General features: G+C 49.6%; 1 protein-coding gene across 1 annotated transcript in view; it reads left to right on the forward strand.

Annotated features, from left to right (window-relative positions):
• Nucleotides 1-25,848, forward strand: part of TMEM132B (transmembrane protein 132B) — a 362,435-nt gene that overhangs the window by 314,505 nt on the left and 22,082 nt on the right. Inside the window, exon 7 of the mRNA XM_032595352.1 lies at nt 6,693-6,836. Coding sequence (XP_032451243.1) covers nt 6,693-6,836 — 144 coding nt within the window. The remainder of the gene's footprint in view (nt 1-6,692; nt 6,837-25,848) is intronic.

The raw sequence follows: 25,848 nt of genomic DNA on the forward strand, positions 1-25,848 counted from the left end.
TTGACTGTATTCCTTACGCTGTGCCTTTTATTCCTTTGACTTACTGATCTACTCTATTCTTTATTCCTTTCTTCTTTCTGCTCGTTTTGGGTTTAGTTTGCTCTTCTGCAGGTGGAAGTCTAGGTCATTGGTTTGAGAGCTTCCTTTTCCTTTTTTAAATTTTTTTTTTCAACGTTTTTTAATTTATTTTTGGGACAGAGAGAGACAGAGCATGAACGGGGGAGGGGCAGAGAGAGAGGGAGACACAGAATCGGAAACAGGCTCCAGGCTCCGAGCCATCAGCCCAGAGCCTGACGCAGGGCTCGAACTCACGGACCGCGAGATCATGACCTGGCTGAAGTCGGACGCTTAACCGACTGCGCCACCCAGGCGCCCCCTTTTCCTTTTTTATAATGCAGGCATTTACAGCTGTAAGTTTCTATGTGCTACTTTCTCTGTGTCGTGTAAGGTTTCGGTATGTTGTGTTTTTGTTTTCAGTCATCTCAAAGCATTTCTCCAGTTTCCCTTGTGATTTCTGTTTTGAACCATTTATTGTTTAAAAGGAGGCTGTTTAATTTCCACGTTTGTGGATTTCCCACGTTTCTTCCTTTCATCCTGTTCTACTTTCACTCCATTCCTATAGGAGAACATACGAGTGAATTTTCCATTTTCATTCTTGCACTTTTCAAGTCTCCAATTCCCATTTGTTTCTTTTCATAATTATTCATAATTTGTATTTCTTTATTGGAATTCACTCGCGAGTCACCTTTCTCACACTTTCCTTTGGTTCTTTAGGTATGATTTTTTTTTTAATTCTTTGTATTTGAAACAGCTGTTTTTTTTTTTTTTTTTAATTTTTTTTTTTTTCAACGTTTATTTATTTTTGGGACAGAGAGAGACAGAGCATGAACGGGGGAGGGGCAGAGAGAGAGGGAGACACAGAATCAGAAACAGGCTCCAGGCTCTGAGCCATCAGCCCAGAGCCCGACGCGGGGCTCGAACTCACGGACCGCGAGATCGTGACCTGGCTGAAGTCGGACGCTTAACCGACTGCGCCACCCAGGCGCCCCTGAAACAGCTGTTTAAAATATTTGCATCTTTGTCCAGTAAGTCCAACGTGTGGGCTTCCTCAAGAATAGTTCTTTTTTCTAAATTTTTTATTTAAAAAAAATTTTTTTAATGTTTTTTTTTTGAGACAGAGAGAGACAGAGCATGAGCAGGGGAGGGGCAGAGAGAGAGGGAGACACAGAATCCGAAGCAGGCTCCAGGCTCTGAGCTGTCAGCACAGAGCCCGACACAGGGCTCAAACTCATGAACCTCGAGATCACAACCTGAGTTGAAGTTGGACGCTTAACTGACTGAGCGACCCAGGCACCCCAACCACAGTTCTTCTTGATTGCTTTTCATCTTGTGACTGGGCCATCCTTTTTTGTTTGTCTGCTTGTCTCCTAATTTTGTTGTTGTTGAAAAGGGGAAATTTCAAATAATGTCCTGTACCAACTCTGAAATTAAGTTTTCTCTTTTTCCTTGGGTTTTCATTGTTGTTTATTGTAGTAGTAAGTTGGGTTATTTAGTGACTTTTATGAAGTAAGTCTGTAGACTCTATTTTTTGCTGTGTGTGGTCTCTGCAGTCTTGGTTTGGCCAGCTTGGTGGTCAGCCCGCGATTGTAGAGATTGCCCTAGACACTTGGAATCAGTACGTGCCCCAGTCTTTACCGAGAGTCTCTTTGTGTGTGTTGGGACACAGTTTCAATACCAGCCAGGCATTTGACAGCCCTGCCTTAGCTTTCACTTCCTGCTTTAACAGAACCTCAAAGTCAACCCGTGGTGAGAGCTTAGAGCCTTTTCAGGTCTTTTTTGAGTATGAACACAGCCCAGGACGTACACACAGCCCTATGTATAAGCATAGTCCTGCAGGCTCCCCAGGATAGGCATAAGCTTTCCAAAGTACCTCTGGATATCTTATTCCTCATTTTTTCCTTTTAAGCTTTTGGGTTGGTCTATTTTTTTTTTTTTTTTTTTTTTTGCACCAAACTTTATTCAGTGCCTCCAGGCAGCTATGAAGTTAAACAATTGCCGACAATGGCTTTGAACAAATACCTCTAGGGATAAAGCTTGTCACACTGGGTGAACTCAGAGCGAGTCAAATACTGACAGCCTTGTAAGTGGGATCTTCCAGGGAGCTATCAGACAAGTCCAATAACGGCAGTTCTTTGGGAATTAGGGTCTGAAGGCTCTCCAGTGCTGATTTGCTCTCTCCAGTGGCTTTCGTCCTGCGAACCCAGGAGTTTTTATTGTTGACAGTGAGCTGTAATTTTTTTAAAGCTACTACGGAGCTGGGAAGTAAGGGATGGGAATAAGTCAAGTAAAAATGCCACAAACTTCGCTCTTTTTTAACCAAGATTTAGCTATTTTTCTTGAATACATGCTCTCCTGGTTGCATAGCCTTTATTTCCAGAGTTGTAAAAAAATTGATTTTGACTTTTTCTCTTTTTTTTTTTGCCAGTTTTCTCCTGCTTTATGGAGAGAATTTGTGGATGTCCTTACTCTGCCATTTTCACTGATGCTGCTGTGGTGTGCAACATTAATGGAAACTCATCTTCATAAAGGAATATAAATATGTTTTCAAGGCATAAAACCTAGAGCTTGCACAAATAGCAGAATAAAAGAGTTGTATTTTGATAGATGGTGGATTTTTAGCAGTCTGTGGCAACAGGGGATGATTTAGATGTAATATTTCACAAGATTAAATTGCTTTCTTATTGTGTCAGAGGCAGGTAGGATTGGCTTTGGGATTTGGAGGAGGCCATTGATGGCCACTGGAAAACACGGTTGCAAAAATCTCAGCCACACATGCAAAACTACAGGAAGAAACATGGTTGCAAAGGTATTTGGGATCAAAGCACAAGCTTGGATCAGTGGGGATTGGTTGTACAAGAAATAAAGTCACCTGCCTTGAAACTCAGTTTGATAAAATTGTGGTGGTGTCTTCTTGAAGCCTGTGAGTTTCTACAGAGTAGAGATGGGTGCTCATTTTAGAGCCTTGCATGTTGCTTAAGACTTTCAGGTGTAAGTTGGCTTACAATTAAAATCAGCTTGGGGCGCCTGGGTGGTTCGGTCGGTTAAGTGTCTGACTCTTGATTTCGGCTGGGGTTCGTGGGTTCGGATCCTGCGTCGGGCTCTACGCTGAGGGTGCGGAGCCTTCCTGGGATTCTCTCTCTCCCCCACTCTCTCTCTCTCTCTCTCTCTCTCTCTTTCTCCGAAATAAATAATGAACATTTTTTAAAAATTAAGAAAATAAAATAGGCTTAAGTAAAGCCTATATGTATATCTAAATTTCCAAAGATAGCGGACACCGATGTGTTGGATTCAGAAACTCAGAAACCTTCCAGGAATCTGTCCTGTCCTGCTCTTGTCTTTGATTTCCTTTGTCTGCATTTCGCTTGAATCAGTCTCCTCGAGGGGCCACGTTTGGTGTGTGTGCTCCTCTGTGGAGCCTGACTCAGTGGTCTGGGGTCAGCACCACCTAAGCCACATTCATTGGTAGCAGAGTAGGATGATACCCGGAGGAAAAACAAAACGTTGTCATTTCAAACAGAGAGTTGGGTGGATTTTTCAGCATCCGTGAACGCTCATCAGGCAGAATTAATGCCTGCCCGTTGCACACGGCCAACACCCCCATATCGAGTTTCCCAATTGCGTTAGGAGCAGAACCTAGCCATGTGTTCTGGAATCACGACACCGTCCCTCATCTTTGGACCCATGGTGATTTCGTCCACACCCACACCACTGTCCCACCTTTGGTGAGTTCTCGTCTCAATTTCTGCAGTGCTGCCTGCTTCCTGTCCTTGATGTACACCTGAAATATAAAGGTGCACATATAGTTCATGTCCCTGGGGAGAATGGAATATTCAGATACATGGACTGTAGTTATGTGCTTTTGGACGTAACTCCTCGAGAGTCCGTCCGGGGGAGAGGACATACGTAAAACCAAACACCAACTTATTTTTTTTCATCTTTCTTAGATTGGGCTGGCACTGTTTACAAGTACTCACTACAAAGTTGGCTTTCTTTATTGATGAGTAGCTATTATTTTCAGGTTTAATTTCGGTGAATAACAAATCATCTATGAACCGGGAATAATAGTAGGAACTATCTTGGAAGGGTTGTGGAGGAAGCTGAACAAGCAATTAATTACATGCAAAGTACTTAGAGTGCTGCCTATTAATTATTATTATTATTATTTATTACTCATTGACTCCACCTCTTACTGATCTTCAGTTTTAAGGTGGATAATGAGGGGGTCATTTAGAAAATCAGGTACAGGACCCACTTAGTGCTTGAGCTGAGACTAGGGGATCCAAGAGTGAGAAGAGAATGTGAAGCAATTATCCGTTGGGTAGAGTCTGGTGGAGGCGACCGTGTCGTTCGGGGGACCTCGCTGCCGAGCGGCATTTTGCCCGGCTTCCACCGGCTCCCTAGTTGACTTTCACTCTTCGGACGCGTGTGGAAGGAGCGTCTTTCCCAGAGTCCCTTTGTGGACCTGCCTGGTGGCTCTTTACTTCATTCCTGGAGCAAACCTTTCATAGCATCGGCTGCAGTAGCTGCATGGATGCAGCCCTTGTTCATTTTCCGCCAATTCCGTTCTGAGCTCTGTACGCAGAGAGTCTCGTTAAGCCTTCACGAGGTCACCACGCGGTGGGTACTTTTGTTCTCCCCGCGTCCCACATCAGGGAACTCGGGCGCGGGGGGAGGGAAGTGCCTTGTGGCGGACCCGGGAACGGACTGTGAAAGCCCTTTGCACGCCCGCGCTCCACCGCCGGCTTCACTAGGGACGCCCGCTCTGCCAGCCGCCTCCGCAGGTGGCTCCCCGTGCGACGAGCCTTGGACTTCCCGGCGAGGACGAGCGGGTGCACTCTTCCCCCAGCCTGCCTCCCCCTGCTGAGACAGCGGACAGATGGCCGGTGTGACGGGCGCCGTCTGGCTCGCTTGAGGGAGTGGCCGGGAGAACAGCAGAGAAGTAGCCCTGGCCTCGCGGGGTCACTGGACCAGGGTCGGCGGCCGGAGCCTCCAGAGTCCGGTCGTGCGACAGGTGCAGTCGAACCCGCGATGGGTCTTTCACTTGAGTCGGACCTTCTGGGACTTGGGATCCACTGACACGGGGGCCGAGCCAGGCCCAAAGCCAGACCGTCCAGTCCCGGAGCCTGTGCGCGAGACCTCCCCACGCACCAGGTTCCGTCCCCGGTTCCGGGGATGTGACGAGGTCAGAACGAAGGGGGCCGAGACCTTGGGGAGTCTACGGTCTGATGAGTAGTTAGACATGGAAACACAAGCACCAGACGAACACGGGGTGAGCGTCGGGGGTGGGTTCCCGCAGGGCAGACTGGGCGCGCCGTCCACACCGTGGCGGGCCGAGGAGCCCCGCTCCCCCCAAGAAGCGGGTGTGGAGGCTGAGACGCGCGGGTGTGGTGAGGGCGCTGCGTGGCTGCGAGCAGGGGTGAGGGTGAGGACTGGGGAGAGGTCTGGGGGGCTCCCGTGGGAGGGGCAGTGGGGGGGGGAGCGAGAGAGCCGGAGGCGGGGTCAGGGTCAGATGGCCGCGGGCCGCGAGTGTGGACTTTATCTTAAGAACGAACGGCAGGAGGCTTTCCAAGAGGTGCAACCTGGGGGAGAAACGCTGCGAGTTCCGTTGCGATACAAAGGATGCCCTTCAACTGTCGTGGGGGGCGTGGACACGGGAGGTGGGTGGGCAGCCGTGGTGGCTGTCCACGCGGCAGGACAGGGTCTCCGTGGCGGTGGTCGTGGGGGCAGCAAGAAGGTGGCAGGTGGGGGAGAAGTCCCGAAGGTGGCCCCCGCGGGACCCCGGGGATCGGCAGAGGAAGACAGACACTGCCGTGGTGCCCGCGGATCCCTGGGCTTGGAGGGGACCCTGGTGACTGGGAGGCCTGGGGGAGGAAGGGGGCTGGCGGTCGGCTCCGGAAGGCAGAGGTTGCTTTTCCGCGACCGGTTCTCCTTGTTCTGTGTGTGGTTACTTTCCTCCTCCTCCTCCTCCTCCTCCTCTTCTTCTTCTTCTTCTTCTTGTTTGTAAAGAATCTTTTTTCTAAATGTGTCTTTTTGGGAGAGAGAGAGAGAGAGAGAGAGCGCGCGTGCGAGTGAGCTAGTGGGGGAGGGGCAGAGAGAGAGAGAGAGGATCCAAAGCGGGCTCTACGCTGACAGCACAGAGCCCGATGTGAGGCTGTGAGATCGTGACCCGAGCCAACACCGGCCGCTTAACCGACTGAACCGCCAGGCGCCCCAGTTACCGGTCTTAATTTGAAACTACAGCGAGGGCCGCGTTCACGGTGTTAATGAGCTGGGAGGACAGGCGGCCGCCCACCGAGTGACCCTGGAGCGGAGATCTGGGGACTGTTGGAGAGCACCCCGTGTGGTGTGGGAGCCCGGCTGCAGGCTGGAGCGAGGGGGCTGGTGGCAGGAAGGGTCCTGGGAGGGGTGACCATGCCCCTGTCCCTGGGGGCGGAGGAGGGAGTGCGGCTGTCGGGCTCCGGGAGCTCAGCCTGGGATGCACTGTCCCCGGCTTCCCGGAACTGCCGAGCCGCGGGGCCTCCGGACTGGGTCCAGGCAGACGGAGTCTCAATGGCAGGGGGAGAGGGACGGTGGCAGTGGCCTGCTCACGGGCTCCCCTGTGTGTGACCTGCGCCCTCTGCTCTCCCGCGCAGGACACGGAGGTGCTGAACACGGCCGTCCTCACCGGGAAGGCCGTCTCGGTTCCCGTCAAGGTCGTGGCCATTCAGGAGGACGGCTCCGTGGTGGACGTGTCCGCGGCTGTGGAGTGCAGGTCTGCGGATGAAGACGTCATTAAGGTACGAGGGGCCTCTCCCCCTGTCCCAGGGTCCCGTGGGGCTGGCGCCAGGGTGACCACACTGAGGAGTGGGGGCCTGGCTGGATCTGGAGGGGCCGTGCAGGTGCGCTGTTTCCCTTCCGGACTGGGGACCCCCGGCATCTGGAGCGGAAATAATTTTCTTCCCCTCCTTTTGTTCATAGGACAAAATTTCCCTAATTTTAGCAATCCACATGTCATCTCAATGTTTGCCAACTTCTTGTGTAAATAACATTATTTACTCTGTATTTTCTTTAACTGTCCCACTTTTTCAAAGTTAAATACTAATTTAGCCTCTGAGGGGAAGGAAAAATTCTTCCTCTACCCTGCAGATTCTTCCAGCTGGACTGAGAATTAAATTGACATGAGACAGACCAACAGGAGGGGAAAAAAACAAAGTTTTTTCACGTGGGCGCAGAGGCCCAATCATGAAATCGAGGCATAAAGGAACGACCAAGGCAGGCAGGTTTTGTCCTTTTTTAGACAAAAAGGCAATGAACCTGTGAGGATTTGACAGGACAGAGAAAACTTAACTTTGGGGGCTTCAGCGAATAAGGAATTCTACCAGACAGCTCAGCTAAGCACCTGGTAAGGAATTCTATCAAGAATGAGGGCTGGGGCGGCAAATGAGCAGAAAGAAACAAGGGATGTTTATACTGCTTTCTTGTGTTACGACTTTCTCTAAATTTCCAAGCTCCGTGATAAGGATGTCTCTTTACCTGCTGACACAGGGAGGGTACCTGTCACTTGAGCTCTTTAGGGTCAGAGAGGGGAGGAGCTGAGTGTCCTTATACAGCCTGTCTCTTAAGTAACTTTTATTTTTAAAATAACCGATATGCCCCGGGACCTCATCGTGAAGACACTACCATCCACGATCTTGACGTACTAATTTTTTTGTTAACATACATTAAAATAAAAGTCCCTCCAAGTGCCTCCTAATGTAATTTGAGTACCAGTGGGCTCCAGCTCATGGCTTGAGTGATCTGGCCATGGGGCATTTCCTCTGGATTCTTCGTTCTAATTAGCTGTGTTTCTGACTCCAAATTCAGCCAGGGATCAGCCCGTGGTTTATTTCATGTTCTTTGCAGGGGTCTGGTTGAAGCACCAAATTTAGAGTTTCTGCCTGTTTTTTTCTTGGCACACTTGGTTGGCCATTTCCTTTTGCAGCAGACGATTCATGGAGAAAAGACTTAAAACTTCAGAAGGTCCTTTCTCCGTTAACTTGCTAAGGGAGCCCCCGGGGCCCGTCCATTCATTCATTTTAGAAAACCAAGGCACGGAGTTCTGCCTTTCCTCGCCTGTCACAGGTTTCTGTTTAGAGGTTAGATGAAACTTGGTCCCAGGCTGAAGAACTTTGCGGTAGACAGAGAGGCCTCCAGCTTCTGGCCGGGTAGAAGTGACCTCCAGGAGGCTGTGCCTCAAGCCTGAGATGGTTTTGATAAAGAAGATTTGATGTGTCTGTGAGCCCTAATTAAAAAAAAAAAAAAAGTTAATCCTTAGGAAACGCAAATTTGGCACAGCCTGCTTCCTGGGCTTGGAATGCTAATTCTCCCTGGAGACAGAAAGGGGATTAGCTTCAAAGCACACGCCGCCTTGCCCCGGGGCTCCTGGCGGGCCTTGTACTCTGTGGGCAGGTCTGATTAAACAAATCTAAGGCCTTCTGTATTCACAGTTTAGGAAGATCTGAGCCAAGTCCTAGGAGCTCATCTGCACGGAATGAGAAATTCTGATGGTGCATCGCCCTTGATTGCCTTTGACAGTGCACTTTATTTACTGTTCCCATGTCATTCCAGAGGGAGACACGGGGCCGTGGCATGTGGAGGTGGCGTCTGGGTGATGGTGGCCCAAACAAACGGCCTGTGTCTGCAGCCCCTAGATGTGTGTTCCTTCCCGAGAGCCTGGAGGAGCTTCCCAGGGTGGGCCCCCTCCTCTGCCGCCTCGGAGTATGGCCTTTGCTTTGTTTCCCCTTCGCAGAGGTAACCTAGAAATATCTTCTGCCCAGCCTGATAAATTGCTTTGGAAGACAGTAGTTTGGGTGGTTTTTTTTTGTTTTTTGGATTTTTTTGGTTTTGTGTTTGTTTTTAACTTAGCTGTCACTCTCCACGGCCCCATGAAGTTGGAGCTCTCTTCCAGAAAATTATGACCTGATCTTCAGAAGAACAAACCAGAGTGAGCAGACCATCCAGATTGGCGCTGCTTTTGAGACTTTTCTAGGGGAGCCCAGGCTCTGTTGCAAATCCGGGGGCTAGAATCAAGGGAGGGGTATTAACGAGTTGGATGTGATGCGTTTGTCATGGGTTTAGTGTCACTATTTGTAGGAAATGTCGCCTCAGCTCTGAGATGAACAGTGTCACCTGCAGAGTTGTGCCCTGGCCTCAGTGTCATCCCAGGGGCATTTCCCAAACACGGGACACATTTGTTAGCACCCCTTGGGGAGACCCCCTAGCCTCTATGGTTGCAGAAAACACTATGATCCCCAGGGAGAATCTTGCAGGGCTCACCAAAGATCTTTGTGCCTTGGAAACTCTCTGCATTGGGACCGTGATTTAGGTAATAAGGGAAAAAGTATAAATTTAGGAAGACGTACATTGTAAACAGATTGGCTTCTTTGACTTGGGATTCAATGATGTTGGAGGGACAGAAACCGAAGACACAAATGACTTTGAAAGGCTGGAAGCTTGGCCAAATTTGGCAAGATTGGGAGGGATAAATTTTACGTTGAGAACTTCTATGTAAAAATCCACACACAGTAGAGGATGCGTCTTAATAATAGTGTGTGTGTGTGTGTGTGTGTGTGTGTGTGTAATATCCAAATTTTGCCATCCTGTAAAAATTGTCAAATTCACATAGAAATCTGGTTTCCAGCTTGTTATGAAGTCAAAAGGTTAGGTAGCCATCTGCCCACGTTGCTTCCTGGGACCCCCACCTAGAGCTGGGCCCTCCAAATCACGACTGCCCCCCACCCCCTCTCGCTCCCACACGGAGGCCTGCGGGGCATTTGTCATTTCTTGTCGCCCTCTTGCTGCTGGTTTTCTGAAAGCACATTTCGGGGGAAAGTGAGGTATTTCTCTTGCCCTGGATTCTATAAAAAGTCAGCCACAAATGCTGATCTCACTCAGTCACCCTGACCGGAATCTTGTGTCTTTCTAGCAGGGGGGGCAGCACTTGATGCTGGACTGTATTCTGCTCAAGGGTGTTGTGGGGGGGAGGTACTGGGTGTCGGTGACAGAGGGGTGGTCGGAGCCCGTGTGAGCGTGGGGCCTGGTGAGAAGGAAAGAGACAGGGGTGGGGTGAAGAGGGACACAGGATAGCTCTCTCTAAGCCTTCCAGGGGCCACCGTTCGGGAGACAGAGCACATCTGTGCCATTTAAGTCCCCAGAGTGGAAATCAAAAGGAAGCCGTTCTAGCTCAGTCGAAAGACAAAGAACTCAGAGGCAGGGAATCCTCTGGTCAAGATTTCAGACCGACGATGTCCGCTCAAATCCCGACTCCACCTTCCTCTCTACTTGACCTTGGACAAACTACTTAACATCTCTGAGCCCAGCGTCCTGATCTGTAAAAAGAGGACGATAATGATACAGTTTGGGATCTTCTGCAGGGATTTGTTCTAAAGTCAGCGTGTAGGTCAGAACAAACGGTAATCAAAGTAATCCTTGAAAATCCTTGACAGAAAACCTGGGTTCACAAAGTTCGAAAGATAGTTGATGTATTTTATTTTTAATTAAAAAAAAATATTTTTCAAGTTTATTTATTTATTTTGAGAGAGGGAGAGAGAGAGAGAGACAGAGCATGAGCAGGGTAGAGGCAGAGAGGGAGAGAGAGAGAGAGAGAGAGACACACAGAATCCCAAGCAGGCTCCAGGCTCTGAACTGTCAGCACAGAGCCTGATGTGGGGCTTGAACTCATGAACCATGAGATCATGAACTGAGCCAAAGTTGGATGTTTAACCGACTGGGCCACCCAGGTGCCCCAAGACAGTTGATATTTTTTGAATAAATGTCTTCTTGCATTTGAGCTGTGGCCAAATTTTCGGGGGGCATTATCGGGCATAGTTCATATTGAAGGGAATGTTGGGGGTATCTACGTAAGTTAGATTTGAGCAGAGTTGATGGTAAGATATGTGTCTCTCTTTTATCCTCCTCTTACGTCTTCTGATGCAAGTGTTGTCAGATAGCAACCTCCAGTTATTCCAAGCACATATAATTGAATTCTTGCTTTTCAAATCTGTGCGTGATAGAATCCCACGATGGAGTTTTGGGGATGATTAAATAAGAGTGTATATCTAAAGGAAGCCACGTGATGCTTGGTCTGCAATAGATCAGTGAATGTTATATCTAAAATACCAACATCCATATTCATATCTGCGTATTTTATATTTTAGCCCCTCCTTGATTGCGAGGTCTACAGAGTCTATGGCTTTGTTTTGGTAACAGTGCTTTCCCCAGTCCTGTGCAGAATCTGGAACACAGTGGGGGCTCAATAAATATTTGTCGAATGTATTAACGAACAAAGGATGAATGAATGCTAGACCTTCCCTGAGATGGACCTGTCTGTGAGGCGAGAGTGGTTGCCTGCCTCGTCTTTATCCGAACATCTCCATTGAATTTCCTCTTCCTGGAAATCTTGAAAGGGAGGGGGGAGGTTTTCCGCAGTCAAAGGGACGTGGCATTGGGTAATGACCTGGCCCGGGCACAGTGATCCAAGCCTTCTTGGGTTCTCAGAGGGAGGCTCTTGTTCCAGGAGTACTTACCAATGATCAGCGTGGGGGCAATGCATAAAGAGCTTTGGGAAGTACGAAGGTGGAACGCGCATGAATGAATTCTGTCGCCGGGGACGGACAGTCGAGCTACTGGTATTAATAGTTAGCCTGTGTTGGGAACGTAGTGGGCGACAGGTCCTGTTAGAATGAGGACGTTAGAAATGTTGGCCCATCTAGTTTTCACAAGAAGCCTTCAAGGTAGGTGACACTACTATTGTGCGTGTATACACGAGGAACCATCACGTAGACGGGTGAGGAGCTCCCTGGGCAGTGAACGTAGGGACACAGTCCCCTTCAGTTCATCTGGGATGTTGCATAGGGCAGGGGAGCCCTCCTGCGAGCCAGGAGCAAAGCATCATTCCATGGCTTTCTCATCTGGAAATCTGTGCTAATGGACTTTTCCTGAATTTGCCACCCCCTGGAAGTTGGTAGATTAGTTTCCTCTTGCTGCTATAACAAACTACCGTCACCTTAGTAGCTTCAACCAGTGCACATTTGTTACGATGTCATACTGGATGTCAGGGGTCTAAAATGGGCTAGTGAGGGGGGCACCTGGGTGACTCGGTTGGTTGAACGTCCATCTCTTGGTTTCGGCTCAGGTCACGATCTCACGGTTCGTGGGATCGAGCCCCAGGTCAGGCTCTGCGCTGACAGCACGGAACCTCCTCGGGATCCTCTCTCTCCCTCTCTCACCCCTGGTTCTGTCATTGTGTTTCTGACTCCCACCCTCCTGCCTCTCTTTACTAAGGACCTTTGTGATTTGGGTGTAATTAGGCCCACCTGGATAACCCAGGATAATCCTTTCATCTCAAATGCTTATCTCAACTACCTTTGCCCCGTATATTAGTTTTTTAGAGCTGCCGTAACAAGTTCCCACCAACTCTGAAGTTCAAACAATATACATTTAGGGGCGCCTGGGTGGCTCAGTCGGTTGAGCGTCCAACTTTGGCTCAGATCACGATCTCACGGTTTGTGCGTTCGAGCCCCGCATTGAGCTCGCGGCTGTCAGTGCGGAGCCCGCTTCGGATCCTCTGTGTCCCCCTTTCTCTCTGTCCCTCCCCCACTCTCACTGTCTCTCTCTGTCTCTCAAAAATAAAGCTACACATTAAAGAAAAGACCACAAAAGATCAAAAATTTATTTTCTCCCAGATCTGGAGGCCAGAAGTCTGAAATCAACCTATTGGCAGGGCTCTACTCCCTCCAGAAGCTCTGGGGAAGGATCCTTCCTGCCTCGTCCTGCTTCTGCAGGTGTCCTTTGCCCGTGGCTGCGTCCCTCCAGCCCCTCCATCTTTGCTCGGCCTTGCCCTTGTGTCTCCGTATGACCTTTTTCTCTTACAAGGACACTTGTCAGGGGATTTAGTAGCCACCCTAATTCAGAGTGATCTTGTCTCAAGATCTGTGCTTACGTGCTTACAAGACCCCGTTTCCAGATAAGATCACATTCACAGGTAGCAGGGGCTCGAACCCTGGACATACCACTTTGGGCCACAGGTCAACCCCCTACACCATGCAAGGCAATGTATTCACAGGTTCTGGAGACTGGGGCATGGGCACATCCGGGGAGGGTCTCTACGCTGCCGACTACGACACGTTTTCTTTTCTTCGCGAAGTTTCTTTTAAAGTTCTACAGAAGAAGGAAGAAAATGCAGTTTCCATGTTGTAATTATGACTTAATCTTTGGATTATCTATCCTCCTGACTCAGTGATGGCCTCATGTTCTCATGTGTTGGTGACTGTACTATTTGTCAACGAACTGTGGTCTCTGGAACCACAGTAGCCAGCCATACATCGTCAGCGGGGGAGGAACTGACTCACGCTTGGAGAGAAATAAATGTAAACTCATGCTGGTCTTGAAGATGGTGCCCTCCATCTTTTGGCTGCAATGATTACGTTTCCAGCCTTCTGGTATCAGCTGGACTTGTAATAAGGAGATGCTAAAGGCTTTGGGAAAGGGCATTAACATGTTAAAGCCTTCTCTGCCCCAGGGAAGGATTTTCTTTCCAGAGTTGGTCTGTGAGGGGTATTGGAAGACAGTGGATGTGCTGCAAAAAATACGAAGTTTTCTGCTGCTTGCTCGGCAACGTGTGGGGAGCTGGTCACTAAAGAGAACCCGATGTCCCCTCTGGAGGATATCAGCTTTGATCGAGCACCTGTCTTTCCTGGGTCAGGCAGCACCTACAGAGGCTGTGTGAGCCCATGCTCCTTGAGTGGTTGGCTGTATAGAGAGGACCCAGGGGAAGGTAGGTGTGTCCTGATCTTGGGCTTTGGGGAAGCACATCTGAGCTGGTTTGGACTGGTGTGGTAGGTCGGGGGTAGTGGGCAGGTACTGGTGAAATCCTGCATTGGTGAGGTGTTTGTTTGTTTGTTTCCATTTGGTTGTGAGTAATAGAAACCCAAATCCACTGTCTTAAGCCCCAAAAGGGGCAATATATTGACTTGTACAGCTAAAAGAGCCAGGTGACTTCAGGCAAAGTTGGATCCAGGAGCTCATCTGCCTTTCTCTCTGTGGTTCTGCATGTTTTCTCCCTGTGCCTGGCGCCTGCTCCCCAAGCCCTGCGCCTGTGGGCATCCCGGTGTCCTCTGGGGGCCCCGACTCGGTGCGGCCACCTCCTTCCTGCCGTCGTGTGCCCCCACGGGTCCTCACCTCCGTGTGTCCCTGCGTGGATAATTACGGATTCGGGACTCTGCACGCTGTACGTCCTCGTGCATGTCGAGGGTAGGGTCTGTGTCCCACGGGCGTCCCTGTCCCCAGGGTCCGTCAGAGTGAACAGCCACAGCAGCACACGTCTTAGGCACACACGGCACCAGGCCAGACTCCGCTCTGCTGGTTTCAGAGAAGGCACAGAGGCCGGCCCGCACGACCCCACGCGGTGGGTGTGGGCGTCACCGAATCTTACAGCTCGAAACCGAGGAGCTGTGCTCGGTGGGTTTTGAGCAAACATCAGCCCGCTGCGCGTCCAAATTCATCGCACCAAAACGTGGACGGACATTTCTTCCCGTTTCTTCGCTCGCCTATAGACAGACTTAAAGACGGATGTGTCTGGAAGTCCAGACCTTTGGGTAAGAGTTTTGATTTTTAAGTGTTGGGAAGTCATTCCGTTGAAAGAGCTCCGTAAGCACATCTTTCCGGGGGCTGTCAGTCTGGCCCTCCCGTCCCCGGGACAGCAGGTAAATGAGAGGAAGATGCCCCCCAACCCGAGGTCACGGGTGGGGGTGGGACGGGGGACGCTGTCAGGACCCCCCAGGTGCCGACGAGGCGGTGGGCTCAGAACAGTCTCTGCTCTGACTTCTCCTGAAAGGGTCCTTGTCGGCTCTGGGCTGCAATGGGCTTCCAAGAAGCTCTCAGATTGATCCGAATTTTATTTAGCAGGAGACACAGAGAAATCCAAAGGAGGCTTAAGGCGATGTCTCTCTCTCTCAGCGATGCTTGGCAAAAATTCCTACCGAGAACACTGTTATTCTATTTCTGGGCATGAATTTCCTTCCTTTGCCCACCACCAGGAGCCAGGCGGCTAAGAATAAGTTGTCAGGCAGCTTGGATGTTATTGCCTCATTTTGTCCTTCTTTGTGCTGGTGATTTGGACTTGCACTGTTCCTTCCTAATTGGGGACGGGGCATGAATTTCCTGTTGGCCGGAGGATGGGTCCTGCTGCATTCCCAGCACTGTGTTCCCATCAGCACCACTGTGATTTCAATATTGATTAGCTCTTTTGTTCATTTCGGCCTTTGCATCTCTGATGAAGAGTGAACATTCTGGAACCGTTTCTGCATAATGCAGAGAAGTCTCAGAGTGAGCCAGAGTCCGCCCGCCGACCTCCTGGCCTCACCCCCTCCATCCACGTGGCCACGTGCTCCCCACCCTCCTCTCTTGGTGTCTCCCGTCTGCTCTCCTCCACCCTGCCCTGCTCAGGTCCAAGGTCCGGGGTGTGCTGGAGTCTTGGGTCTGTGCATGGGCCTGGGGCTCCTTGAGACATATTTGTTGTGCGTTCAATGGGAGGAGAAGGGACCTTCGTCGATGGTGTGGGGCTTGGTTCACGATTTAAACTCCCGCCGTGCAGCTTTGATGGTGGGCAGAGCGTATCAGCTCCATAGTCAAATTCACTGGGTTTCCCGAGGAACTCAAGCCAGTTACACAGACTTTAATAGTTAACTGGGTCACTTACCTGCAAGCACTAGGCACAGGTATGAATGGATTTAGGTACACAGGTGATGTGTGGTGGCCGCTATCACAGACCACCATCTTTCTAGAGGTACGATGCATCTTCAACAAACTGCACATATTAAAGCATACAAATTTGACGTTCCAAATCATCCATCATCAAAATCAAGATAGCAAACGTATCCTCAACCCTCGAACATTCTTCCTGCCCGTCTGTAATACGCCCCTCCTGTCCCTCTCCAGTCCTCCCCAGACAAATGCACTTCTTCCCTCTGTCCCTCAAGATCAATGTTCATTTTCTAGAGTTCTGTATAAATGGGATCGTGGAGAGTATGTTCTCTTCTTCCTATGTCTGGCTTCTTTCACCCACACGGTTAATCTGAGAGTCACACATGTTGTTGTATAGATCGGTAGCCCATCCGTCCTTAATGCAGAGGAGTGTTCCATGGTGTGCACTGTATTACACTTGGTCCGTCTGGTGGTGGACATGTGGGTGGTTCCTCGTTTGTGGCTCTCACAACTATTGCCGCTACGAACGTTCATACAGGTTGTTGTCTGGATATAAGCTTTTGGATTAGAAAAGTTGAATCATATGGTAAGTAAACATTTAACTTTTGAGAAACTGCCAGACTATTTCTAAAGTGGTTGTGCCATTTTACATTCCTGTCACCAGAGTCGGAGAGTGCTGGTACCTCCATATCCTTGTTGACACTTGGTGTGGCCAGCCTCTTTAGTCTTAGCCAGTCTACTGGGTGTGCGCGAGTGTGCCTTTCTAGCTTTAACTTGCACGTCTGTCTAGATTAATGATGTCGAACACCTTTTCATGTGATATTTGCCGACCACGGACTGTTGGTGAAGTGCCTGTTCAGATCATTTGCCCATTTTTTTTTATTGGCTTGTTTGCTGTATATTATTAGGTGTTGAGAATTCTTCTTTTGGCTTTAGGTCCTTTATCAGTTTGAAATCATGGGATTTCAAAATATTTTCTTCCAGTCTGTGTTTGTTTTTTCATGACTGATAGGGTCTTTTTTGTTTTACTTTTTTTTTTTTAACGGTCTCTTTTTTTAATGGGGTCTTTTGAAGAGCTTAAGTTTTTCGTTTTGACGAGGACCAGTTCATCCATTTTTTTTCCCCTTTTACAGGTTATACTTTTGCTGTTGTATCTAAGAAATAATTGCCCACCCCACATTCATAAACATTTTCTCATATATTTTCTTCTCACAGTTTCATAGTGGTAGTTCTTACATTTAGATTTATGATCTATTTTGAGTTAATTTTTGTGTATCATGAGAGGTAGGTGCATAAACTCATCTCTTCTGCACATGGCCATCCAGCTGTCCTGGCACCATTGGTTAAAAAGACTGTTCTTTCCCCCTTGAATTTTCTTGGTGTCCCTTTTTGAAAATCAATTGACCATAAGCGTAAGAGTTTATTTATGCATTCTCCACTCTATCCCAATGAACGATATGTCTCTCCTTATGACTGTACCACCTTTTCTGATTACTACTGCTTGGTAGAAAGTATTATAATTGGGATTGGTGAACCCTCAAGCTTTGTTATTCTTTTTCATCATTATTTTGATTATCCTGGGTCCCTTTCCATTTGATTTTCAGGATGAATTTGTCCCTTTCTGCCCAAAAGGCAGCTGGAATTTGGGAATCTTGATAGGTTTCACATTAAATCTGTAGATCGATTTGGGTAGAGTATCACCATCTTAACAATGTTAAGTCTTCTGATCGTGGACATGCGATGTCTTCACATTTGTGGGGTCTTCTTTAATTTCTTTCAACAATATTTAAAATTTTTAGAGTGTAAGTTTTTTGCTTCCTTTTTTGTGTGTGTCCCTAAGTATTGCATTCTTTTTGGTGCTATTGTAAATGGAATTGCTTTCTGATTTTTATTTTTGAGTTGTTCCCTGCTAGTGTGCAGACACTTATTTGAGTTTTGCATTTTGATCCTCTTTCCTGTAGCTTTGCTGGATTTGTTTGTTGGTGTTATCAGTTTTTCTAAGCGGATCCCTTAGGATTTGCTGCATACGAGGTCATGTCACTTGTAAAGAGTGACAGTTTACTTCTTCCTTTCCAATCTGGAAGTCTCTTATTTCATTTTCTTGCCTAATTTCCCCAGCTAGAATCTCAGTAAAATGTTGAATAGAAGTGGTGAGAGTGGTTATTTTTGTCATTTCTCTGATCTTAGGGAGAAAGCATTTTGTCTCCATTAGGTATGATGTTAGCTGAAGGGTCTCTTGTTGGTTTTGTTTTGTTTTATTTTGTTTTTTCTTGGTTTTGTTTTTGTTTTATTTTGTTTTTTTCTTGGACACGCCATTTATCGTGTGGAGGGATTCCCTCCTACTTCTGGTTTGTGGAGTGTTTTTAGCACGAGGGGGTAGTGGATTTTGTCAGATGCTTTTTTGCATCTGTTGAGCTGATCATGTGGTTCCACCCTTCTATTGCTAGCAGTGTTATAAAGCTATTTCTGTAGAAGAAAAAAGTTTTGGAATATTTTGAAGCTCCCAGTGCTCCTTAGGTCAGGAGATAACAGCATTCTGGGCCACCTCCATTGGGTTTTTGGTTTTTTGTGTTTAAATCTCGGTTTATAAATTTGTGTGCTCGATTATTTCTCAGCTCCACACACGGATGTAGAAAATCGCTACAGCATTGCTCTGTCTTAGACTCAAGAATAAGCTGGTTGCCATCCGTGCCTTCTGCATCCAGAGTCTCAAGCAGCGTGGGTGGAAGGAGGCTTCTAGTTTGAAGCTTTTGTTGTATAAATAGAAGTTAGTAACCATGGGGGCGCCTGGTGGCTCAGTCAGTTCGGTGTCTGACTCTTGATTTCGGCTCAGGTGGTGATCTCACAGTTGACCTGGAGCCCCGTGTTGGGCTCTGTGCTGAGTGTGGAGCCTGCTTAGGATTCTGTCCCTCTCAGGACACCTGGGTGGCTCAGTCGGTTCAGTGTCTGGCTTCGGCTCAGGCATGATCTCGCGGTTCGTGAGTTCGAGCCCCGGGCTCACTGCTGTCGGTGCAGGGCCCGCTTAGAGTCCTCTGTCCCCTCTCTCTGCCCCTCCCCTACTTGTGCTCTCTCTCTCTCACACAAATAAAAATAAACATTAAAAAAAAAAGATTCTCTCCCTCTGCCCCTCTCTCCCCTCGCATTCTCTCTCTCTGTGTCTCTCTCAAAATGTTATTAACCATGAGCCAGGTTTAGGGGCGGACTTTCGGGAGTGCCTGGTATCCCTGGCAGGGATGCTAATCAGGGCATGAACCCTCATTTGATTCGTCTCCTCCTGATGAATGTCCAGTGCCGTTGACCCTGCGCTTGATTTTAGAAGCGGAAGCCGCTGAAGTTCCTAGACGTTTGTTTAGCGGGGAGCACATAGGCTGGTCTTGTATGTGTCCTACACAGAGACGTGAACCTCGGGTATAAAAGTGTTTCTCCTAGCTCGGCAAGGAGCCGGGTTCATCAGGAGGCACGTCTCTCCTATCCACGCGCAGATCCCTGGCGTTTGCACACAGCCTGTGAAGGGGCATCGCAGGCAAGGGAGCTGGGCCAAGTTATGTTACGTCATCTTCTCTGGTAGCATCTTACTCTGGTAAGTTTCTGTACTTGTTAAATCCCTGGGAGCCTTCATCTGGGCTGAGGACGGATGTGTCTCCCACACCTCTTATGTCCCGTTGATGTAACACGGCTGGCAAGCAGGTCCGAGGAGGGAAGGATCAGAGATCAGGTGCCAAACCGGGGATGCTGCCTCCATGACCCGTACGTAAACAATTGACACAATTGCCTTTAAGCCTTCTGGGTTGGCCCCTCCGGGAGGGCAGGGGATTTTGTCTATCTTGTTCGGTGCTGATTCCTTCCTGGCTGGGGAGGCACTTGGCACACAGTGGGCCCTCAGCAAATATTTGTTGAATGCACGAACGTCAAAAACCTCTAAAAAGTAATCTCCCAAAGTAACAAAGATCGGCGCACGGTCACTTCCTCGAGCCTCGCGCTTGGTTTGAGAGAGGAGAAGAAATCGAGTCCCGGCGGTGCGTCTGGCACTGGGGCGAGCACAGCTCCCGGGGGATGAGACCGTCTCCTCCAGCTCTTGGCTGTGGGTCTGAGAGTGCACTTGCTTCGGAGAGCGCACCAGAGAGGGGCTGCAGGTCTGCGTGATTCCATTGCAGCCGGATTGGGACTTTCTACAGTTATTTAATGGCGACAGTAGAAGCAAACGTTTTTGTGATGGTTGTTTGGAGAGACAGATGGGCTTCCTGAGGGCAGCAGCCAAGCCCGGTCCTTCTGTCCCAGTGCCAGCACCTCCCGCAGAGCCTGGAGAGCTCGTTCTCAGCAAACGGGAGCCGAGCCCTCAGCAGGTGCTTGCAGAGTGCACGACATCCTCCCCTGTGGCCGGAGGGAAAGTGCCGCAGGGAACTCAGGGTGGGTCAGTCTTTCCTTAGATTCTACCTCTTCCCCCTCGCCTGTCTCCCGCGTGCACTTACCGAGTGAGCTCTCTGGCAGGGCGCTGTTTTTGGTGTCGTGGGGGAGGTGTTAGAACATGCTGGTTTAATGGTTTGTTGATCCATTCTCACCGTTAAGCCAGCAGCTCCATGAGGGGCTGGGACCGGGCTGAGCTTGCTTGTCGTGTATCCCTGTCACCCAGCACCGTGCCTGGCAGGTGCTCTTTGAACGGGCGGCGAATGCAGTCTCGTGGGGGCGAGGGGCTCATGGGTGCCAGGGATGATGCCGCCGCTCATGGAAGAGGGGCAGGCTTGGCGTCCGGCAGACGCAGGTTCTGATCCTGGCCCAGCTGTCACTCTCTGGGGAGTTGTGGGGAATCTGCTTTCCAAAGGGAGCCTCAGAGACCGATTTACTGTAAACTAGCATTTATTGAGCACCTACTACGTACTGACGCCTAAGCTCTTCAGGTATAGCAATTCATGTAATACTTAAAATAGCCCCGTCGGGTCTGACTTATCATCTACGTTTACAGATAAGAAAATTGACGCAACAGGGAAGCAAGGCACTGTCCCCTAAATGAAGGTCACCGAGTTGGTAAATGTCAGGGCTGGGGTTTGACCTTGGGCAGCTGGACTCCCGGCCAGTGCTCTGGGCCCCTGCTTCGCAGAGAGCAGAGACCACTGTTTCACAGTGAATGCGGCCCCACTGAGTGGTCAGATTCTTGTTTCCGGGGTAGGCAGGAATGCCGTCTTCCACAGCTGCTAGGAACATAAATTCTGTCTCCGCCGAAAACAAGGAACCAGATTTCTCCGACGGGACGGAGAGGATCATGCCTGTTACTGAAACGGACCCTCATCGCTTCCATTTCCAAGAGGATAGGGGTTTCCAGCAGGAAAAGATCATGTATATTCATGCAGTCGACTTACTCTTTGCTGATTACATCTTCTAAACCGCTCTTGGATTCATTTGCCATGGAGACATTTAAGGCTTAGCTTGAAATGCTAAAAGAAAATCTCAGATTTCAAAGCACTTCTGTTGACTTCTGTTCCCCCGTGGTGCTGGGTTAGCCTTCTAGAGAGCCCCCCAGCCCAGACGTGCCGTACCGTTTTGACCACCTCTAAAGCTCAGTCTAACAGGCTCTTTTTAACAATTAAAGACCTCAGCCTCAAGTGATTGCCCTAATAAAGTCATCTGTTAATGCCCTGGACAACTGAGTGCTTTCCATCATCAAGGGCGTCAAGCGTATCACTCCCCAGGGTGTCCGTTCCCAAGAGGAGAGAGAGGAATATATCAACGAGTTCCTGACACCCTTTGTGTTGAGCATTTAGCAAATATTTGGGTTACACCCTGACTTCTTTTCCTACGAGCGCAGTTCTGCACAGAGCATTAGATGGCCCTGTGCGAAGGCTGTCTGTGTGTGTGAAGGTGACCCCTGGCGATGGCTGGTTCCTCAGGTGCCTTTCTTGAGAGCCGCGTTGAGTGACAAAACAGTACTGAGACGCTTGCAGGGTTTTCCAGCTCTGATTTCTGTGCTTACACTTGGCCCTGGTTGGGACAGCAGGGACTTTGGTCAAGCCTGTTGGGCGAGTGAATTTGGGTTTCATAAATATATCTAAATGATACAGAATAAGTGACACATGAGCTGAGACAGTACTTCCTCGTCTGTGCCCGTGTAGACGTCACCAACCAATCCTCAGCATTTCTTGCCGGCTCCTTCTCAAGACAGAGCTCCCTTGAGCAGCTGCTGTGTGTTCATTTGCATTGGCAAGTGAGACGAACCTGTTTCCTATTTCTGGTAGAGTCTGGGGCACTAAGAAACGTTTTGGTGAGGACTGAAGAGTGCGGGGACGCCTGGGCGGCTCAGTGGGTTCAGCATCTGACTCTTGGTTTTGGCCCAGGTCATGATCTTACGGTTTTGTGAGTGGGAGCCCGGAGTCAGACTCTGTGCTGCCAGCTCGGAGCCTCTGCTTCGGATCCCCTGTCCCCCCTCTCTCTCTGCCCCTTCCCCACCGGTCCTTTCTCTCTGCCTCAAAATAAATAAATAAATTGAAAAAAATAAAGTCTTTAAAAAAATAAGAGGTTATTAGGAAAATCATAAGGAAGAGAAACTGCATTTATCGTACGTACTGTATTTATGAGAAAAAAAATCCATAGTGGACGTGCGCAGTTCAAACCCGGGTTGGTCAAGGGTCAACTGTCTATCAGGACGTCCTTAGGCCAGAGGCCGTGAAACGACAGGCTTTGAGGCAAACATAGCCCTCAAGACATGCTCTTTTTGGCCGGGAAAGTACTTGACAATATAGATGCTTGGATGCCAACATTCACAAATTAGTTGATTTCACCCAAACGCCGGGTTGCTCATTTCCCTCGGAAAGTGAGATCTCCAGACGCAGCCCCAGTGTCCCTGAGCTGCACTGGTAGGCTGGTGAGTACGGCTGTCCCCTCTGCATGGGGTTCGGGGATCTCCCCTGAGTTTCTCACAGTCCCCAACTTCCCCGCCATTCACAGCACACCCGCCTCGCTCCCTTGTGTCACCTCCCCACTGCGGGAGGGATTTGGTTTTTGGGCCAACCTCAGGCCAATCGTGCGGAGATAAATAGCTAGCTGTATGAGTAAATTGAGTTCTATTATAAACACATTAGGTAAGTTAGATGTATCCGGTCTGAAATAGTAGAACAATATATGAGGCGCAATTATGCGAATTTATTGCTAGTGTCAGGTGGGGTTTCTGCAAAGCCGAGTCACTTCACGTAAGAACTGCTATAATTTCAGCAAGCATGGGGCTACTTCCCGGGCCGGTCAGAGCACAGTTTTTGCACCCGGAATTTCACACAGCCCAGGCCCTGCCGGGATGGGTGCAGAGGCCATCGGGGTGGATCCCGGTGACGCTGTGCAGCCAAGCATTGAGTTCGTGTCAGGTCGTCCCCTGTGGCTGCCAGCCAGGGTGGGTTCCCATGGGCCGGGCTCTCTGGAGATGGTCACTGGGAGCCGGGACGTCCAGCCCCTCTCTTCGCGGCACTGAGCGAATCTCGTCTCGGCCAGCGCCCCTCAGCACGGACCTTTCACACCCCTCTCGTCTACATTTCGGTTTTGCAGCGGCCGGACCATCGTCTGTAGTTCTGCTCTCGCTTTGCCTGGAGTCTCAGAGGTAACACCCCTCGGCTGCCGGTTTTCGTACCCAGAGTTCACGATTCGCGGTGTTCTTTTATAGGAAAGTTTCTTCTCTAAAAGAGATTTTCATTAAGTGCTTTCAGAGTAAGTTTGGAAAACACGAACCCTCTCTTTCCCCTGAGAATATGCTTACCCTGCCAAAATGCTTTCCTTTTATGCGACTAATTTGTGTGCAAGCCCCGAACACCTAAGCTTCTGACTGTGGCATCCGTGCCAACGGAGCCTAATTAACAGTGCGTCTCCCCAGCAGGCCCAGTGCGCGCAGAGCGGGCACAAGAAGCCGGGCACAGCCATATGCTGGGCTCTCACCAGATAAACACCTCCTAATCCCTTCTGGGGCACCGTTCGATGAACGTGAAGTGCTTGGATCTTTTCCTAAGCTAACAAGCATTGGTGGTGCTTTTAAAATCTCCCGATGTCAAGGGATGAGACGCTAAAATGAAAACATTCCACACACAAGCGTATGCCACACTTCACATCAGATCGTCATCGTGGGCCTAATTTGCTGGTGTAGTTTTGTTTAAGGGGCAAAATTCTGGAAGCACTTGTTTGTTTCTTAGGGTGGGATCAAACCTTGTTGAATATGATTCGGGCAGAGATTTTCCTCTTTGGAAAAGGACCAGGATTCTTTTGTTTCTCCAACAAGCAGGTTGCAGAAATTGTCCCTTGTGCTATTTTATGGCGAGGGCGGGAGACGAGACCGGACGAGAGTGGGCATCCGTGGGCCTGTCGGGCAGGGGCTGATCTGGGCTCCTCAAACGCACACGACCAGCAGCATCTCCTTGCAGTTCAAGTGGACTAAAGCCAGGGAGGCCTGACCATCTTCTACGTACGTGTTCGACCAATCACTGTATTTGACGATGTTTTGCGCACGAATCTGTCTCCTCTGCTCAGTCGGGTCTCCCGGGCGGGAACCCTTGGAGTCATTTTGTGCCCTCGCAGTCTTGCCCAGAACCTGCCACGTACCATCACTGGCTCCAAGCTGGGCCTGAGTGTTAACCCCAGACTTGTGTGAACTCTCTGTGCCTTTAAGACAAACTTGTCGCCCGACCCCCGGGCTGCACCCCTGTGTGGGGTGTAATCAGACAATCTCTGAGGTCTCTTTTAGTACCAAGGCTTAAGGTTCTGTAATGAAGGCGTGGGTTAGATGGGAAAGGACAGAAGCAAGTGGCCTCCGTTCTGCCCACAAGGGCCCCGAGGTCTGCACTCGCCGAGAGGCCCCGGCTGGCTCTGGACAGACGGACGGCTTGGGAGAGACGAGGAAACGCACGCGCCGGGCGTGGTCCGGCTCGGAAAGCCAGACCCGACCTGCGTGAAAAAGAATGGATGGGAAGAAATGTGGTTGAGTGTAAAAGGTGTCACGGTCAGGCCTGGAAAGGCTGACTTGGGGCGTCCCCCACGAGCAGGGGCCTCAGAGGTGCTGTTGGTGCCAGTGAGGGCCTGTTGGCGGGACGGGCACAGAGAGGCTCACAGACCTACAGCCACGGGTTCCTTCCACCTACGGTGCTGAGCAGGCCCACTCAGTCTGTGTTGCTGACCCTGCCCAGTTCTTGTGTATCTGCAAGGCCCCAGGCCCCAGGCCGTGACCCTGGCTGCAGAACATCAAATAAGGCAACACGCTTGTCCTTAAAACACCTGCCTTACAATCCAGGGGGGCAGGCAAGTAAGTGTTCATGGAGTAAGTCTTGGCACAGGAAAGTAAAAAACGGATTTTTTGTCCTAGTGCGCTCGAGGATGATGTGACTTGGCATATTTATTTTTTATGACAGTCTAAAGACTCTATAAGCAACCTGTATAGCACTGGGGATAGAGGCAGGCTATCCTGATTTCTGTCCTGATGTTTGCATTTATCTCTGTGATCATACGAGGGCCCCGGAGGGCTCGGTCCTGTAGCACGTGAATATTTAACTCTTGAGAATCCAACGCGTGCATTCAACTCTATACATCTTGGCGTTTAGCCAAAGAGAACATGTACTCACATTTACATACATACATATACATGTCTATGGTAGGAATTCTGCATCTTTAATTTGGCTCTTTGTTACTCTGCCTGGGAAAGGGTAAGTCCCGCGGGGGGAACGTGCGTGTGACCGTAAGCGTCGGCCCACCATGGTCAAAGCTGTGTGGTGCTTTGTGCTGGGGGCCGGGCAAGTGGGTTGTGATGGCTTCATTGACCTCTTCCCCTTCAGGAAGACACTGAAGAATGTGCTGAGCCCAGCGAGCAAACCCTCGACCAAGGAAATGTTAGAGGGACTGGAAGGTATCTTCACGGAAGGCGGAGGTACCGGCAAACTGGGGCACCCAGTTCCAAGGTGCACTCGCGTGTTCCAAGGTGCACTTCTGCACCTTGATGCCATTTTACCTCGGTGAACGTTGGAACCCACCTGCCATTTGCACGGGTCGTTGAGAACAGAAGGACATGTTTTATATGCAAGTGCTTATTTGTGCTAAGTGAGGCCAAATGACCTT

Source organism: Lynx canadensis, chromosome D3 (genome assembly GCF_007474595.2).
Source record: "Lynx canadensis isolate LIC74 chromosome D3, mLynCan4.pri.v2, whole genome shotgun sequence".
Taxonomy (NCBI): Eukaryota; Metazoa; Chordata; class Mammalia; order Carnivora; family Felidae; genus Lynx; species Lynx canadensis.